Source organism: Tiliqua scincoides, chromosome 5 (assembly GCF_035046505.1).
Source record: "Tiliqua scincoides isolate rTilSci1 chromosome 5, rTilSci1.hap2, whole genome shotgun sequence".
In the NCBI taxonomy this organism is placed as follows: domain Eukaryota; kingdom Metazoa; phylum Chordata; class Lepidosauria; order Squamata; family Scincidae; genus Tiliqua; species Tiliqua scincoides.
Genome location: NC_089825.1, coordinates 58,580,398 through 58,595,593, shown reverse-complemented (window position 1 = coordinate 58,595,593; position 15,196 = coordinate 58,580,398). Strand labels below are relative to the sequence as shown.

At 40.5% G+C, this 15,196-nt stretch overlaps 1 protein-coding gene across 2 annotated transcripts in view; it reads left to right on the top strand.

Moving 5' to 3' along the window:
* The window catches only part of VPS41 (VPS41 subunit of HOPS complex), a 134,384-nt gene that overhangs the window by 63,822 nt on the left and 55,366 nt on the right, over positions 1-15,196 (top strand). For both annotated transcript variants that reach the window (XM_066627387.1, XM_066627386.1), the window contains exons 8-9: positions 13,165-13,284; positions 15,039-15,185. In XM_066627387.1, coding sequence (XP_066483484.1) covers positions 13,165-13,284; positions 15,039-15,185 — 267 coding nt within the window. The remainder of the gene's footprint in view (positions 1-13,164; positions 13,285-15,038; positions 15,186-15,196) is intronic.

Here is a 15,196-nt window from a genome sequence, read left to right as displayed (position 1 = left end):
TCAGGAACGTTGGAGATTATGCTGAAGGACCAATTGGGAGAAATAACACAGGAGCATTTTCTTTTCATAGACAAAGCTCTACCCCTAATCTCCAAGCTTGGGAGAACTCAAAGAGCAATTCAGGGCACAAGCCTAGACCTGAAGATCTCAGACAGAGATTCAACCACAGAACCAAAAGAGGGGCGATCAGAAAGCCTCCTTGCACACGTGTCTATTACATGTATGCCCTCCCTGTTAACAGAGTTCTCGAGGGAGTTAAAAAGGTAGCGGCACTACCTAACCCATATGGAAGCTTTGGGGAAGGGTTGCTTGTTTTTGGAACTAGAGGATCCATGTTTGCTTCTTCTGACTCATCCCTTTGCCTTTGTCTCAGAGGAGGGGACCTTAACTCTGTGGAAGAGCACACACTTTGTATACAGAAGGTCCTAGGTTCAGCCCATAGCATTGCAAGGGAGAGGTGGAAAAGGACCCTGTCTGAAATATTTGAGATTTACCAGTTAGTGTAAATCACCCTGACCTGTATGGATCAATAACTTGATTATAACAATTATTCTATTAACTTTCATCATTGTAGATCATAGAATGTAGATCATTGAATGAGATTTGCCTATGTGAGACATTGGGGAAAGTATTTTGAATACTGCTACTATGATTGTGTGATCTAGAGTGGAAGAGACCAGATTGAATTCCTTGCTCAGGAAGTCACTGGGTTCCCACTGAGCAAACTGGGTTCCCTTTAACTCTGGGAGTTGACATGATACAAAACGGTTTAACTCCATGTTTGCCACCCTGAGTTCCTTAGAAAAAGGCATAGGATAAAATATGAAAGATAATTCTCACCTTTGCCTCCATTTATGTTTCTGTTATGCTATGGCTTCTTTGAAAGCTAGAATGGGAGCCACTGACCTCACTTTCAGTGACTGGCGAGAGCTTGCTGAACTGTTTCAGGAGATCTGTCTTCCAGAAACTAAGCTATAAAGACTTTTATGTGTTGATTATTAGGAATAGGGAGGGAGATGCAAGGACTTTGTAGAACAAGAGTGCATTGTGAGGTGGTAAACTTACTTGGATTCACCTGATGCTGAAGAGAAGGAGAGAGAAAAAATTACCAATGATTTGACATGTCTTTTTGAATAACTTTGATTACTTGATGGAATGGTTTATATTCTGTCCTCTGAGAAATGGCATACCGATTCCTAATGCATGCCCTCTTCCTCTTCTTCTGTACCTTTGTGCATTTAAAAAAAAGAAACCCACTATTTCTCAGAATAACTTCGGCTGTTTGTCACATGGTATGTGGCAGTGTAAAGGGGGAAAATGAGTGAAAATTCATTCAGGATTTGTTTTGGCAGTAATTTTTTTAAAATTATCTTTAAATAGTACTTCTAGATAACAAGACTACAAAAAACTGCTGTTGATACTGAACACTTCTATAGTGCTTTGGAGCAGAATGCGTCATATGATTATCACAGTCATCTTCACAGCAACCATGCATCATAAGTTTGCATTATGATCCATGTATTATATCTCAGTCTCAATTAAAGATCTTGAGACTGAAAGAGAGTGGTTTGCCTAAGATCTGCTAGTATGGCTGTGGCAGAATTTGAACTGAGGATTTTCCAGCTCACATTCAACCAACTCGTTAAACCAGCAACTATAATTACACCCTAACAGACCAATCCTGAGCTGCCCTGGATGCCCAGCCTCAGTGGCACCGAGAACGGCTGCTGCCAGATCCTGCGCGCCCCAGGCTACCGCGGGAGGCACCTTTGTCCCCTTCTCCTGGATAAAGTAAGCAGCCTCGCGATGGGGCTACTCACTTTACTGCCAACCAAAAGCTCGGTGGTAAAGTAAAGGCATTTGTGTAGGGCACCAAGCCCTCCACGAACGCCTTGAATCCTGCGGAGCAGAGCTCTACGGACCCGCCTCCCTCCCTCTCCCAGCACGCCTCCCGCGTGCCCCCTCCCCGTGTCACGTCTCCACATCATGCCTCCCCCTGCCCTCTCTCCACCCCTGCCAATCTCCCCCCTCCCTGGAAACCTTCTCCCTGCCCCCATCCCCACCCCCGCTTACCATGCCGCGGCTTGGTGGTCCATGAGACCGCCGAGCCACGGAGGCTGGGCAACCACCCCGCTGTAGCCCAGCATTGGCCGGTGCTGAGCTAGCACGGGCAGGAGCCTAGCGGTGAGGCTCACAAACATGCCTTATGGCACGTTTGTGACAATCCACAGCAGCACAGAGCCGCGGCACGGAGCCCAGGATTGAACTCTAAGGGCCCAATCCTAACCAACTTTCCAGCCCCAGCAAATGCATTTCCAGCAAATGCAGCCCCAAAGTAAGGGAGCAAATGCTCCCCTATCTTGAGGAGGCCTCTGGGACTACCTCCCCACCACAGGATGCATCGTACACCCCATTGGCACAGTTGCACTGGCACTGGAAACTTGGGTAGGATTGGGCCCTAAGTCTACTACGGGTTGGGCAAAAAGTGCTCTGCAAATCTATTATATTTTGTAGAAAGTAGTACTAGCAGCGTAATAGCTCAACAATAATCGCAATAATAGGATCACAATAATAAAGGAATATAATAATTTTGGACATGGCAATTTGTCTTTGATCAAAACTCTATGACTGTTTTCAAATATGTGTTGCTTTTTGGAAAGCAAACACTACACTTTCTTGAAAGGCTCATGAGGTAGTAGAAATAGTGGCTTTGGCTGCGTAGTGCAGTAGAAGCGATGGGCGTGGTGCTAACTAACAGAATCATTCCTGCCCCTTTCACTCTGCAATTAAGTACGGTAAGTTTTGAATGGAACACTTGGCAGCTGATGGTAACCCTACAATAATAATACATTGTAAATAACAGGGCATCCCCAGCCACAGAGGACGGTGGAGCTTTGAGGCGAGAAGAAAAGACAAATAGTGCTATTGTAGGCCATAACCTTCTACCTTTAAAAGAGGGTCTAATCTTAAAAAATAACAGGGTGAAGGCTTGCTAAATGAAGGTGGTAAAGCTGAAATAAAGGTGATCTTTAGTTAACCCTTTAAGAACTGTCACATTTCCAACCTGGCAGTGAAATCACTCCTGTAGTTGGACAATATAAAACATGAACACCATCCAGAGGGTTAAAATTTCCAAAACAAATGGAAAAAGAATCTGGAAGGACATGTAAATTTTCCAAATTGCTTATGTTAATCTGAGTCAGCATAAACTTGTGAGCAAAGCCTTGGCGGTATTGTCATATAGAATGACATTGGTGAAATTTGCCACGGAAAGGGGGTTGATGAAGATACAGCTGTAGGTCATTGCTAGGCAAATAATTGTGGTGATGCGTTTGAAGTGTCAGTTTTCAATGAACATACTCGTCATTGCACATGTTGATTATAGTGTTGGGGATATTGTCCAGTAAGATTCAGAGGGGAATGCATGTTCTGCTGACAGCTGGCTTTGTTGCTGCTTGTTGACTTACTGACTTAATTTTTAGTTTCTGAAAAGAAATTAAGGCAGACTTGAAGTATTTACATAGAAACTTTTTAAATGAGAAACCTGCAAGTTCACCAGCTTCCCCTTTGTTGTTTTGAGTTGGTGCTTTGGTTTTTCTGATGCTTTGGTTTTTCTGATTACAAGCAAAAGTAATACTTTATTTCTATTTTGATTTTGTGAGCTTCCTTGACTCCCTTTATTTGGGAGAAATATGGTGTAGAAATTAATTTTAAAAATATGGACGATATTTTCAGAGTCCAGGGGTCCTTGACATTTCCTGAAAATACAAGAATTCTAAAGGCTGGAGAGAACAAATCCAACATATGCATTTAGAATCTTCCACAGTCAGTGCCTTTATCGATTTGGTTCTGCATTATAACATGCCTGATGCACTCTTAAGGACACAGAATGTGTTTAGTATTGCCCAGCCCAACCTGCTAGTCCACCTTGAACTCCCACCCTCCCACCAGAAGTTCTTCCCTCTAGGAGGAAATTGCTCCCTAACCTTAAATATGGTGATCTCTGAGGCCCCTGTACTTGTTCTTTTCCCAGTATGGTTGTCCCAGCCTTCACAATTGCTCCCCTGCTAATCTAGCTACATTTGAAAACTATCACCCATGTGGACTGACTTCTTGGCGTATTTGCAGGTGTTTGGCATTCTGGCCCTTGCAAGGTTTCTAAAGACACCAGGAAGCCAGTGATTTCTTTTCTTCAGGGTTAGAAATTTCTGGATAGAGCTACAATATGTTTTTTTTTCCCCCCATGTACTTAGGTTGTAAACAATGATCTTAAAAAACTACTATGTTTTTGGTATGAGTCACTCCTCCATTAAACCACCTCTTAAACGAAAAGAGGTAGAGCTCCTGCGAAACATGCAAGCTGGAAGTAGGCAAAAATACTTCAGCTGATATTATTTCAAGTGTTGCAATAGAATTTATACTTTTGCCTTTAAAGTCTTGCCAAATACAGTCCTGGAAAATTTTTTTAATTGTCCTGTTTTTTTGTGTGTGTCGGCAAACCCGGTTTATGTTTGCTTTGTGAGTAAGTAGGTGACCTTTACCTCTGAACCCCACAATATGTGCTTCATAATAACTGCTTGGATCACTCTGACAAATTATTAAATTGTCAGGATGCTGTTTGCAGCACAGTCCATTTTTAGAAACAGGATAGTCAGCTGTTTGGCATTGCGTTGGTAGATGAAGAGTACCAGACAAGAAAGGCAGATTGCTTTGTAAGCTGTAAAATGTCAGTCAGTAAATACTGAGAGGTCCCATTTAAGTGAAGTAAGAGTAAATACCAAGGCAATCTCTGTCCAGGTATTGGGTGATTTACCTTAAATCATGTTTTAAGGTACATGTTTATTGCCTCAGTACCTTCTATCTGGAATTACTGTCGAAAATGAATGGCTATTAGAATGTTTACATTTGTGTGTACTTAGAACATTTGAGAGAACCAGGAGTCCAGATATTCAAGAGCCTAGTTGCCACTACAGACAGAAAACTGAACCTGGTAGTGGGTGCCCAGGTTGCTGCAGACTGCAGGAAGATGGTTTCTCATCCTTTCACATGTGCTCCTTTCACTTTGTGTAAGACCTGTGCCTCACCCCCTCATAGTCTTGCCTGCCTTCCTTTAATTTGAGCAAGAAGGCTCAAAGGGCAAGGGACTTCTTTTAGTGGTAGGACTCAGCTCTGGAAGAAAGGTTATGGTGGTGGTGACAACAGTATTTGTTAGCATCTGGAAAGAGGAAAGGAGGAGAAGATCACTGAAGGAGGAGAACTGGATCCTTCCTCTTGCTGGCACATTCAGGCACCTGTCTCTTCCTCCAAGTTGGCTCCTCAATTTTGCAAACCCGTTCATACCTTTGAAGAGGACCACATGGTATATCAGGGATGGAGAACTTTAGACTCCTCTACCCTACCAGGCCCTCTCTTTCCCTCCTTCATTTGGGCAATGCCATTGTCTCATGTCTCCTATCAGTTTAATCCCCCCCTTCTCTTCATAGATAATGTGAGCCAGCCTAGCTTGAGCAACAGCATTTAAAAATGTTTTCAATATCTCTAGTCTTTTTTCCTAACTTAATGTTTAGATAACATTTATATGGGTTCTGCCAAGCGTATGCAAGCACCCCTTAATTCTTAGGCTCTTAGAACTAATTATTGTGTTATGTGGGCATCAAACAGCTCATGGGACTGAATCATGTGGCCGCATAACAATGTGATGTAGGAGGAGAAATTCATGTGATATTGTAGATCGGTTTCTGTGAGTAGGGATTGTTTCATCCTCTGCAGTGAATGAGCAGGCCACCAGCTGAAAGTACTGCATGAATTGGCATATCAGTGATAAATGTGTATTTTTAAGTTTGTTGTTAAAATTAGAAAATCAGTTGAATATTTTTACAGTAAAGAGAATAAATGAGGATATGCATGGATTATTAATATAAAATTTAGTTCTTTTTGCTGGGGTCCAAATGCCGTATGTGATGTTCCACATGTGCAAGGGGACTTTTTGTCTTTGCAAGCTTCTGCAAAGGTGGGGGTCTTTAGAGCAGCATCCCTCAGGGGGCTGCCACTGAACAGAACAACTGGCCAGCCAAGGGCATCCCACATGATTGTGTGGAACCATTTTGCTTATGTACACAGGCTTCTCTGGACCCTTTCCTTTGAGCTCAACTTTTCATGATTTCCTTGTGGTAGCAAAATAAACAAGAAGAAGGTATAGGTGGGGCTTCAGTAAAATGGCGGATAATCAAACCTGTGATTTTCTGCACCTTCCTCTGTCCAAAGAGGACCGGAGCTGTGCTCCAGTCTCTTCTGGAGGGCTTTCTGAAGCCCGCAGAGGCAGCACGAATCAGTCTGCTGCCTCTGCAGACTTCAGAATGGACCGGCCAGGCAAAAAAACGGCATTTCCAGTTTCCTGAAGGTGCTTCTCCTCCAGGCATTTCCCTGGGTCTCAGAATGCCTTAAATGACAAAAAAAGTAATTTCCGGTTTGCCTCGGAAAGCTGGAAGTGCCATTTTTCCACCTCTCTGGGCCATTCTAAAACCCGCATAGGCAGCAGGTAGAAACATGCTGCCTCTACAGGCTTCAGAAAGCCCTCCAGAGGGGACTGGAGCACATCTTTGGAGGACTCAGATGGTGCTGAGTCTGGCTCAAAGCGGACCCATGTTGAGCCAGATCCATGGATGAAAAATCCACAGATAAGCAGGCTTCACCTGCACATTGGGGCAAAAAAATCAAAACTTCACATATAGGCTAAGGGGTTCTGAGCTGTCTGTGTCAGATCAGGAGAGAGATCTTGGGGTGGTGGTGGACAAGTCAATAAAAGTTTCAGCCCAATGTGCGGCGGCAGTGAAGAAGGCCAATTCTATGCTTGGGATCATTAGAAAAAGTATTGAGAACAAAACAGCTAATATTATAATGCCATTGTACAAATCGATGGTAAGGCCACACCTGGAGTATTGTGTCCAGTTCTGGTTGCCGCATCTCAAAAAAGACATAGTGGAAATGGAAAAGGTGCAAAAGAGAGCGAATAAATTATTTACTGGGCTGGGGCACCTTCCTTATGAGGATAGGCTACAGCATTTGGTCCTATGTGCCTGAGGTGGACATGATTGAGACATACAAAATTACGCATGGGAAGGATAGAGTTGATAGAGGGGTACTCTTTTCTCTCTCACACAACACCAGAACCAGGGGACATCCACTAAAATGTAGTGTTGGGAGAGTTAGGACAGACAAAAGAAAATATTTCTTTACTCAGCATGTAGTTGGTCTGTGGAACTCCTTGCCACAGGATCTGGTGATGGCATTGGGTCTAGATGCCTTTAAAAGGGGATTGGACAAATTTCTGGAGGAAAAATCCATTTCAGGTTACAAGCCATGAAGTGTATGTGCAACCTCCTGATTTTAGAAATGGGCTATGTCAGAATGCCAGATGCAAGGGAGGGCACCAGGATGCAGGTCTCTTGCTGTCTTGTGTGCTCCCTGGGGTATTTGGTGGGCTACTGTGAGAGACAGGAAGCTAGACTAGATGGGCCTGATGGGCTTGATCCAGTGGGGCTGTTCTTATGTTCTTATGTATGTGCTGTGTTATAACAAATATCATGTATTCTGTATGTATAGCTTAGTTTTGAGTATAGTTTGCTGCCTTAGAATGAATCATGCTTCAAAATTTTCTTCTAGAATGTCAGGTTGCTCTTAAATTCTATTTGGGTGAGGGTGTTTCAAAAATGATCAATTTAAATGTAATCCCTTTGATGATATTTCTGACATTGTACTTCTAATTTTAGATGACAGAAGGATTCCTCTAAGCACTCTAAAGACAGGGATTACATGTAATTAGTGCTAGCGTTAATTGCCTGACAAGCTCCATTAAATCGAAACACTAGCCTTACTCTGATTCAGTGCTGTTTGCTACTAAATGGACTGTCAGCCTGATGCTGATTGTAATGCTAGTGTTACCTCTCCATGCCAGCCTGTGTGCAATGAAGGTTTACATTTCAGTCCTTGCTTTTGGAATTAATCCAGGGAACAAGCAAATCCCAGAGAAAGAAGAAGGGGCCACAGTGTAAAAAGCAGTGGAGACTTTTTTCATTGACACAACTTCCACTACCACCTCTAACAATCAAGTCACAAAGTGACTTTTCTTTCTGCACTAATTGTGATGTGTGGTTTGGCATTTTGGCTCTTGACCAGATCAAAACAATGGACAGAGTCAGAGGAGAGCTAGCACCTTTCAAGGCTGTTTCTCTGCTTGGAGAGTCACACTTCATCTTTTCAGATGACTGTCCTGAGGAAGAGAGAGATGAGAGTAGAGGGTTCTTTGAGGAATGGAGCAGCTCACAAGAAGATAAAGTTAGCAGTTAGTGTTCAATGGAGAAGATGGAAAAATCCTTAGTGAAACATAATGATTAAACATAGTGACTTTCAAACTGTTTGTTTAGGGACATGTGTTTCCAGCTTTCTCCTGCAATGTGCCCACTTAGGATCTCCCACATGGTTGCAATGGGGCTCTTGTGTTGCAAAGGTTTCTGAGAAAGCTTTCAAGTTTCTGCAGTATCCTGACTGGGCCTGTTAGGCCTCTTCATGCCCCATGTTAGATAAGAGGTCATCTTAGCGTGCACCTATCAGTCCTTTGTGCGGTGCAGTTTAGGAGACATTTGGTAGTGGTGGGACAACTTCTCTAGCTTTTCCAATCCTCTCGTTGAAAAGCTCCTGCTCCGTTTTTAAGAAACCAGAACACAGTTTGTAAATCACAGTTTTCTGGAACCAGAAATTAAGACACTTTCTAAGAGGATAATAATAAAGTAAAACTGTCCACAAAATTCCAGGTGTTAGCAATAGAATAGGCGATAAAACATAATATGGGTTGCACTGCTATCAAAATTCATTTAGTTTACGTTATTCTGTTTATGTAATGATCTGCTATACATACAAGGGCTGACAGGACGTGTGGCTTAAGAACAGTTGTATTGTAACAAAGCATTAGAGAGATTTGCCAGCAGAAAACAGATAGGTGAATAAAGTATATTGCCGAAGAAGTGATTTTATAGCAGCTGCTGCTGCTATTGAAATATAAGTACTGAGAATGCTGACTGCCAGGATATGGATTTATGGGAAATAAAGCCCTAAAATACTTTCTCCAGCCTAGAAGAGGGGAAAACAACCCTCTCTTACGAACAGCTTTTCTTCTCTCAGTACTTAGCTCCCATTGAGCTTCAATTGCTCTTGATACTGCGATAATGACAATTCAATATTATAGTCGACTGGAATATGAACTAAATAAATTAACCAACTGCTTTTAAGAAAAAATATGCTTTATGGATAGCTGCTTCTGGAAAGTCTCAGGAGGAAGTTCCATGTTTCGTAAGCTTCAAAGTGGCTGTATTGTAAGAAAAAGAGAAATAGATTTTATTGAATGTCAGTAAAATTGTACCATTGGTCTTATTGTGGCTAAATTAGCAATACATTTCAAACGGGAAAAAATGAAAATTGTTTATCTGTTGAACCTTATGGCGTAATAGGTTCAACAGATGTTGCTGGTAGTATGGAAGCCACTTAATTTACCTTCAGAAAACAAAGCTTTATTTGATAATAGTAATACCAACATTAATACAGTACATTTTGAGCTCTCCAAAGAACTTCATGTACATTATAACAGTAATCCTTATAACGATTATAATGATACCCATAATATGCCCAGCATTATTATTTCCATATTGCTGATAGAGTGCTTACATACCAGATCTCATCCAGACAGAACCTACAGTAACAACCAGAGAGAGTCACACAGCACCTTTAAAGGCTGACAGCTTTATTGTGGCATAAGCTTTCATAGACTGTGTCCTACTTTATCAGTGCTTATGTTTGTGTACTCATTTTCATGGGTACTCTTTTCCTTAGACTCAGGATGGCAGGTAACTGCAGCCTTCCCTAGATGAAATGGATCAAATAACCCTTAAAACATGGACGCACCCAAAACACATTGCAACCTGTTTCAAACCACAGTATTAAACTCTTAGCAGCTCTTGCCCAATTAATAGTTCATTCTGGCAACTAAAACCAGTTCAAACAAAATCATCTTTATATTGCTTCCATATATTTTAATTCTGGCCAAAACTCAGGACAAAGGCTCAGGTTGCAGTAACTGACCATCTTAGCTCTTGGTGACAGCTAGTTAAGGGCTTGGCAATCTGCTGATTCCTTATTTGTCTGTTGAACTAGTGGGACAGCACTGCTTGTAAGCGATTTCTGCAGTTACTTTTGAGGGACAGGCAGACAGTGCCATGAATTGCATCTGGCCTACCAAAGCATTTCTCCCTGCTGTTTGTAAGACCAGTTATTTTGTAGATATTCTCCCCCCCCCCCAACCAGGACAATCTTGGATACAGTGGTTGTTATAGCCTATAGGGTTAACACTGTCTGAAATCTCCTCCTTAACTGTGGTACCGGCAAGAGATAGGAGCACCAATGCTTCAGTCTTTCTGGCATAATTATGGGTTGGATTCTGCTGTCAAATGAAAAGCTGATCCCAGTGCACTGCTGGTAGAAATAGCCTTGGATGTATGAGGTGCTCACACCCATAAGACTTGTACATAAACATTTTTGTTTTTGCACCTTAGTTTCTGTGCTGGGATAACTACAATGTCAGTTTTTTAGGTACCAGCCAATTTTTAGGTAGCTGCAAGCATACCTTTTCTTGGTGGCTAAAGGCAAATTATTAAAGGTAAGAAAAATGTATCTTAGAGTAAATTTCTACCTGTTCTGAAGACCATTCCAGCTGGCCTATACTAAAATGAAATTCCTAAATAAATTACGTTAAATTTCAGCTGATTTTTCTAAAGCTCTTACAATGCAAGCCAATGTTTTAATTTCAGTTGACTTTGTAGAGACTCTAAAACCCCTATTAATATTTTGGAGGGAAATTAGAAAGAAATGAGTAAGAAAAACTGTTTACACTTTAATGATGAATAGGGTAGAAACAAATAGAATTTTACAAATATCAATGTTTGTGTTCTTGGATAAATATGTACACTTTTTGGAGGGCTTTGCATCTGAATTAGTTTGAAGTAGCCAAAGCACAAATATTAGATCTATTTCAATTTTGTATTCAATTTTTATTTTATATGTGCTCATTATTATGTTATGCAAAATAGATATATGCAATATTCTGAAACTTGGTCCAAGTTTGGAATTTGATTTGCATTTCATAAGGCATCAGTTTGTACAGCAGAATGCAACTTTGAAATCTCCCAATTAGAAATGTGTTAAGATTATTGAAAAGTTAACATTATTTAAATTCAATAATTCAGTTTATTCAGCAATGCCTTGCTATGTTCTCTCTTCTTAATTTTGTGGGGGGGGGGGAGGAAACAGATGGTACTGGTATGTAACTTGATCAAATCCAATAAAAAATTGAACATTAGGTGAATAAGGGTGCAATCCTAATCAACTTTTCAACTTCAGGGTAAGGGTAAAGCAGCTCCAAGATAAAACATTCCCTTACCTAGAGGGTCCATGACTGCCCCCCAAGTGCAGAATCCAGCACATGCCCCATTGGCACAGCTATGTCAGAGCTGGAAAGCTGGTGAGGATTTGGGCCTAAGTCTCCAACTCTCAGACCACATCCTCCAAGAGCACCTCTCTTCTGCTTTGCTAGCTGCTTGGATGAAATTAGACAAACTAATTTGACAAACAAAAATGTAGATAAACAAAAATGTATAACATATTGCCCATTACAGATTATTAACACATTATTGAATTGAATAGCATTTTGTCATGTGTTTTTAAACAAAATTTGAAATCAAAGTGAACATTTGCATCCTTTTTTCAAAGTACTAATACTGTATAATCATACATAGTAGACAGGTAACTTTTACAATATTTTTCTCTTATTCCCAATGGAGAGTTTTGTATAAATTGAATGCTTGTTTGCTTCTATACTAGTAGAATTTGGTTCAGGGAAAGTATTTGTTTACCTTGGTTAATAAGTCTCGTTTGGACTTTGATTTCTAGAGATTTGAGCACTGTCTGGTCATATGAGACTTGCAGATTTCTCACTATATGGGTTTCAGTGACTGATCCAGGATTACATAGAAAATTCTAACTCATAGACACTTTCAAGGCAAATGTAAATGATATTTAAACAAATTAAAATATCCAAATTAGGTACAACCTTTACATTTCTTAGAAGTGATGGGTTGGCGATTAGAAATACTAATTTCTGTGCCCAGCCTTTGTATGATGAAGAATCATGCGTTCTGCAGATACACATCTGATTTCCAATTACAGTACCTGTCTTACTTTGCATTCAACCCATCAAGGGCATTCATTTAAACTAATGTAGTGCCTTTGAAGTGAATGCAATGGGACTCAATGGTCTTAATTTCTAGATTTCAGCTAAGCTGTGGTACACTCTGGACTGCCTGTTTCTCTTCTATATTGCACTTTTGCTTTTACCCAATTTGTCCTAATCTAACTTTCCATCACTAATTCTAAACTTAACTTCTGAATTTTTTCATTTGAAATATCTGTCATTTGGTACCATCTTGTGGCTATTTGTATAATAGTCACTCTGTGTTAAGCAAAAAGCCCTTTTAATAGTGACTTTACATAAGATAGTTTTATATAATTTTACCTTTTATAATTATTTTTGAAAAATTTTATTTGAAAAGGGTCTTGATCCAGTGGGATCTATACTCACAAAATATCATACATATCCTGGATACGTGGACTTGGGTTTTACTTACTGTTTCCACTGTTTTCATTCGTATTGCTAAACCACTTCTAAAATGTCGTAGATGAAAATGCTGTTTATTTTGACTGCAAAATTGTTCCTTCTAAAAGGGAAAGGTGAGGTAATTGTGTCTATCAGGTGCCCACAAAATCAGTTGTCAATGTGAAGCACCAGCTTTATATATGAGATTATCTTTGTGGTTGAAAGGGAGGCACATTTTAACTCTTTCATGGTTATACAGTTCTTGGCTAGTCCTTATTCTAGGTGTCATATTTCAGTTCTAAAATGTAAAACTTCCTCTGTTGTCAATGATAAGCAAAGCTTCTGGTTTATGTTTACATTGTATGCACTTTAATATAAACTGATGAGAAGATATTTAATGATGAGCCAAATGGCTCCTTTTGTATCTTTACCAAAATGCAGGTTTCTTTTGTGTCTTTTCCTCCTAGTTATTGTTATACGAAAAGACATGGATGAACAGATGGAAGCCTTCTGTTTTACATGAAGGAGAAGGAAATCTAAGAAGTGTTAAATGGAGAGGAAATCTAATTGCTTGGGCCAATAATATGGTAGGTATTGCAGGGCTGGCTATTTGTTACCCTGAGGTTATTTCATGTGGATTGTCTTGAACTGTTTTAATTGTCTGGATGCTCTCAGTGACTCAGTGGTTTGCTTCAGACATTATGGGAAACCATGGTCTCCAAGCAGAAGGACTGGGCTGGAGGGCTCAAAACGTGCTGGTGCCTGGACATAAGTGCAGGGGAAGGCAGCAAAGGGAGACTCTGCTGAGTGGAGAGAGCAAGCAATTCCTTGTGGTTGCCTCATGCAGAAGCAGCAAGTGGAGTCCGCTCCCCCCCAAGAAGATAACTGATAAGAGATCCTGGGACTAAGCTCTGCCACTCACCGCTTTCTCAGTTTCCTTGTCAGCATCTTTGTTTTTTCTCATTTCTTTCTCAGCTATTTAAATCAGTAGCCATTCTCACTTCCAGTAGCCTCCTTCCTTTACCATTCTCCTACTCCATCTTGGGCAAGCAGAAGTCACCAGTCATCAATGTATTAAATCGCTTTTTCCCTAACCCAGGCAAATCCCATTGTTCGTTGTAGGAAAACCGGTTTTTATTTATGTGTTTTTATATATTCACAATTTTCCAGGAATTGTTAATTTCCCTTTGTTAATTGAGAGCTGCCTGGTTTTTTTGTTTGTTTTTTTAAAGCAGCATGTGCGCTGTAGTATAAAAGTAAACCACTGAGTTTTCAAAGATGGCTCCCACTAAAACTCAAACCGACTAGGAGCTGCAAAAGTAGTCGTCAGACTTCGCCTGTTTCATCTTGGCAATTTTGAGTATTGGGGACATGAAAGAACTAGAACTGTATTAAATAGTAGAACAACCTTGAGGGACTACCCATGAATGGTGTTCAGGAAGGTTTGAGCAAAACTAGTAACTGGAAAAGCCCATGTTTCTGTATAGGATTTATATCATATCATATCAAGAGGTATAATAACAATAAAATAAAACCAGAAATAGAAATGTAAAATACAAAGAAACAAATTAGGCAGTTGATAACTACATTCATTTAATATAAGCTTGGGAAGTGCTTGAATAGATAGAGTTAGTCTCAGGCTTAAAGCAGTAGTTGACTTTAATAATATAGATAAAAATATGTCAGGTCTTGCCATGACTTGTGACTTCTGTGTGATGGTTCTCAACCATTGATTAGTATTCTGGGTTCCTCTCAAGGGAGGCCACTCTTCAGCTGTCACATCTATTCCCAGCAGATGGTTGAAGAATATATGCTTTAATTGTGTCACTCTTGGCAGAGATAGTAGTGAGAACCTCAAGATGAATTTGTAGCTGTATTTTCATAGATGAGCCACAATGGGGAAAGTTGGTTTCTTTAACGAGATATCAAAAACTAGATCATCATAATTAAAAAAGAAAAACAAAATGACAGGGAAAAATTCTTTTATATGGTTTGTAAGAAGTGTTACAGCACATTTAGCTCTTGGGCATAGATATTCCTGTGCATATGTAAGTCCTGATGGTAAATAGTGCCTGCAGAAAGAAGTTGTCATTGCCTGCCTGCCTGCCTTGCTCATGTACTTTCATCCAAAATTATAGTTTGCAGCAGAAGAGACAAACTGACATAGGCAGCTTTCCTCCAACTGGCCCCAGCTTCTTTTACCCACTCACTGGATTTCTTTCGGTGCTCCCTAGTAGGATCATTCTGCCACCTTACTATGACCTGTCGTGTGATATTTCAGGACTGTGGTTTGTGTATGAGGTGCCACACTGAATTCTCTTACTGTGTATTAAACTTCCAGGGCGTGAAGATACTCGACGTGATTGCTAAGCAAAGAATCACCAACGTGCCCCGAGACGATATAAGCCTTCGTCCTGATATGTATCCCTGCAGCCTTTGCTGGAAAGATAATTTAACACTGATTATTGGCTGGGGAAATTCAGTAAAGGTACAATTACC